This window comes from Orycteropus afer, unplaced genomic scaffold (assembly GCF_000298275.1).
Source record: "Orycteropus afer afer isolate SDZICR_OR568_19922 unplaced genomic scaffold, OryAfe1.0 scaffold00838, whole genome shotgun sequence".
NCBI lineage: Eukaryota > Metazoa > Chordata > Mammalia > Tubulidentata > Orycteropodidae > Orycteropus > Orycteropus afer.
Genome location: NW_006922425.1, coordinates 395,023 through 398,699, shown reverse-complemented (window position 1 = coordinate 398,699; position 3,677 = coordinate 395,023). Strand labels below are relative to the sequence as shown.

The window sequence follows — 3,677 nt, the reverse complement described above, 5'->3', positions numbered from 1 at the left end:
ATTTTTAAACATTCTTTGGAAACATAGACTTTTTTTAAAAAAAAATATATAACATACAAAAAGATATGTAATGGACCTTCTCCCATTTCAAAAGTTTGTAAGATTAAGAACTTTTCTAATCTCTTTGCATTGTTGTTATTGTTGTTGTGTTTGCCATGGTGTCAGATCTGATTCATAGCAACCCCTCTTTGGGTTTCCCAGGCAGTATCACTGTGGAAGTAGATTACCCAACCTTCCTTCTGAGGAGTGGCTGATGGGTTTGAACCCCAGCCTTCTTGTTAGCAGTCAAATGCCTTAGGCACTATGCCACCAGAGCTCACCTCTCTTTGCATTAGTAGAGATTAAATTCTGGTGGCATTAATTTCTCTCTCCAAACAACCAAGATGCTTTTAGAAAATTATAATGGAAGTATAACTCAAAACGTATTTGTATATAACAATTAAAAAAATGCTTCATAAGTGAACATATAGCCATTGCTTTATTTATTTTTCTAGGTATCATAAGTGTTCATTTTGAATGTTTATATGACCAAAACCCACTGTAGAGTCTATTATGACTCATAGCAACCCTATAGGACAGAGCAGAACTGCTCAATAGGGTTTCCAAGGCTGTAAATCTTTCTAGAAGCAGAAGGCCACATGGTTCTCCCATGGAGTGGCTGGTGGATTAAAACTACTGACCTTTAGGTTAGCAGCCCAATGCTTTAATCTCTGCATCACCAGGGCTCCTTATTTATATGGCATGCCTCTATAACTCATGCAGGAGAATTTTCTTTTCCTGAAAGACAGTGAAATGGGTTTTGCTATGTTAGTGCAGTGGTTTAGGCATTAGGCTGCTAACCAAAAAGTCAGTGTTTTGGACCCACCAGCTCCTGCACAGAAGAAAGATAAGGCAATCTGCTTTCATAAAGGTTCATAGCAGTGGAAACGCAATGCGGCTTGCTGGGATTTGACTCAATGGCAGGGAGTTTGAGGGTTTTTTTTTTTTTTTTTTTTTTTGAGCTGTTAAAGTCCCAAATATTTAAGTGCATTTAGATCACAATTATTATTAGAGTTTCCTTGAAATGATTTCTGGCCAAATTTAACTACTCGTAATTGTTTTGTCACCTCCTTGCATACAAGTAAGGTTTCTTTTGGTTTACATTATTGGGTCCAATGTAGCTTTATTTCTTTTCATTAAGGGCAACAAGAGAACGCTAATCTAGAGCCTGGATTTTGATTTGATTGCTGGTGTCTGACAGCATGATGCCTCAGGGTATCCACTTATAATAATGAGCATAAGTAGTGCTATCACTATTACTATTTTTAAACATCAGCGGTTGGCAGGAATGTCCTAAAGTCTGAATAGAACAAAGTTAATTATGTCACTGTCCATGCTCAGGGCAACTGCTGCCTAAAGGACATACTCACATGATGTGAAAGAGCAGATGTGGTGTTTGGAGCTGAGTGTTACTTCATCACTGGCTTATGTAAAGAGGTTCAGGATGTTGTTTGTTCTAAAGAGAATCTAGTCATTTTCATCTTTAATATTCACTTCCCACATGTTTTTTTGTGTGTCAAATTACATTTTAATGCATATTCTTATATCTCTTTTTCGTTTTCCTTACGGGAGAAAAAGGCAATTCAGTATTAAACCGCTACCGAAGAGCTAATGGATTTCTTGAAGAAATAAGACAAGGCAACATCGAACGTGAATGCAAAGAAGAAATCTGCACATTTGAAGAAGCAAGAGAAGCTTTTGAAAATAATGAAAAACACTGTAAGTATATTGGTAGAAAAAATTCAAAATTCTTATACATTTGTCTAACTTTTCTATGCATACTTGCAGTCTGCATTCACTACATGTGTTCATTGCTAACAATTAAAAATGACTGTTGTGAAGAACTCTGAAAGTGGCATCTAACTAATGCTGTGTTGGGTAAGAGAGCTAGGTTCACTTCCCTGTGTGTTGGTCTGTCTTCAAAAGCCTCATTGCCATAGAATTTTGCAGAGCTGAGTCTCAGCATCTTCATGAGGAGGAAGCATTTATGTCACACCAGGCTTTGTTCTGGATAAATTATAGAAAACATCATCACCTTACACTGTCTAATCAGAGATAAAGTGTGGAGGAAGCTAATGGATGCTGATACTGTTTCAAACCATTTTAACATTCTTAACAAAGAAAGAAAAAACCTATCCAGCCTTCCTTCCCACTCCCCTGAGAATATTCCTGTTCCCCTCTCTTTCCTGTAGAAAGCATGCTATCCAAAGGTACTAGGGATAGGAAAGTACAAGGCAGTGGTGTAAATTCCACAGCCCTGCTCTGCAGTCAGAAATTACATCACCAGAGGTAACCATAATGTAAAGATCCACACTTGCACATCAGAAAGGAGTGTCAGACCATGAAAATAGCACTAGATTCAAAACAGGTCATGTCAGATGTGCTTGAGGGGTGGCAAACACATCTCAGGGTCAGCAAATGCAGAAAAGTTTTAAAGAAAGAGCGGTTTTGATCTATCAGGTGGAGAAGAATTCCAGGTAAGAGGAAAGAGGTCAAGGAAGGCTGATCAGAGAGGCATGACTGCTAGATTCCAGTGTGTAGAGCAAAAGCAAAATCAGTTTATAAGTCAATAAGCTATGAGCTTCACTGGTTTGGAAATCCCTGGGTGGTGTGGAAGGTGCTCTGGTGGCATAGTGCCTGAGGCATTTGACTGCTAACCAAAAGGCTGTTGGTTTTAACCCACCAGCCACTCCTCAGAAAGAAGACTAGGCAGTTTACTTCCATAGAGAAGTGCCTCGGAAACCCAAGGAGGGGTCGCTCTGAGTCGGATTTGACTTGCCAGCAGTGAATTTGGTTTTGGTTTTGGGTGGTGTCAATAGTTACTACACTTGACTCCTTGCCAAAAGGATGGAGGCTCAAGTCTACCCAGAGGTGCCTTGAAAGAAAGACCTGGTGATCTACTTCCAGAAAATCAGCAATTACAAATCATGTGGGGCTTCGCAAAGACCACACATACTGGTCTGATAGACAATAGTAGAACCCCTGACACTGCGGCCCTGGAACTGAACCCCCCCCCCACACACACACAGACCAAATTGTAACCAAATAATAGGCCTCTAAAGTGAATAATGACACCAGGGAAGAATGTACTCCTCAATACAGTCCACTGTGAGAGACCAAAAGTGCAGCATTGCCAGAAACGAAGCTCATGAGTCAGAAAGGGGCAGGGAGGAAGAAGGAAAGGAAACAGGGAACCCAAGGGGGAAGGGGAGGAACAGTGAGGGTACATTGAGGGAATTGTAACCAATACCATGAAACAAAATGTCGAGAAACTGTTGAATGGAAAGCTACTGTGCTCTGTAAACTTTTCCCCAAAATACAATAAATAAATAAAAGACGTGTTTTAGAAGTTTTGACATTACCAATGAGTTGTAAAGTTCAAAGAAATATTTTAAACTTGCAATAATAAAAGAAAAAAGTTAACCAGCCATACTAGAGCAAAGGCTGAGACATAGAGAATAGAATATTATCACATTGTTATTATATGAAAAGGTAATCAAAGAGTGTATGTACAACTTCAAGAAACAAGAGATCTACATAAATGGAAGAACATCCCATGCTCGTGGATAGGAAGATTGAACATTGTGAAAATGTCAGTTCTACCCAAAGCACTCTATACATTCAATGCAATCCCAATC

At 39.2% G+C, this 3,677-nt stretch overlaps 1 protein-coding gene across 1 annotated transcript in view; it reads left to right on the top strand.

Annotated features, from left to right (window-relative positions):
• Positions 1-1,592: 1,592 nt before the first annotated feature.
• The window catches only part of LOC103212029 (transmembrane gamma-carboxyglutamic acid protein 1-like), a gene marked incomplete at its 5' end in the record, with an annotated part of 35,071 nt that continues 32,986 nt past the window's right edge, over positions 1,593-3,677 (top strand). The window contains 2 exons of the mRNA XM_042783297.1: positions 1,593-1,770; positions 2,232-2,328. Of these exons, the coding sequence (XP_042639231.1) occupies positions 1,593-1,770; positions 2,232-2,328 (275 nt within the window). The remainder of the gene's footprint in view (positions 1,771-2,231; positions 2,329-3,677) is intronic.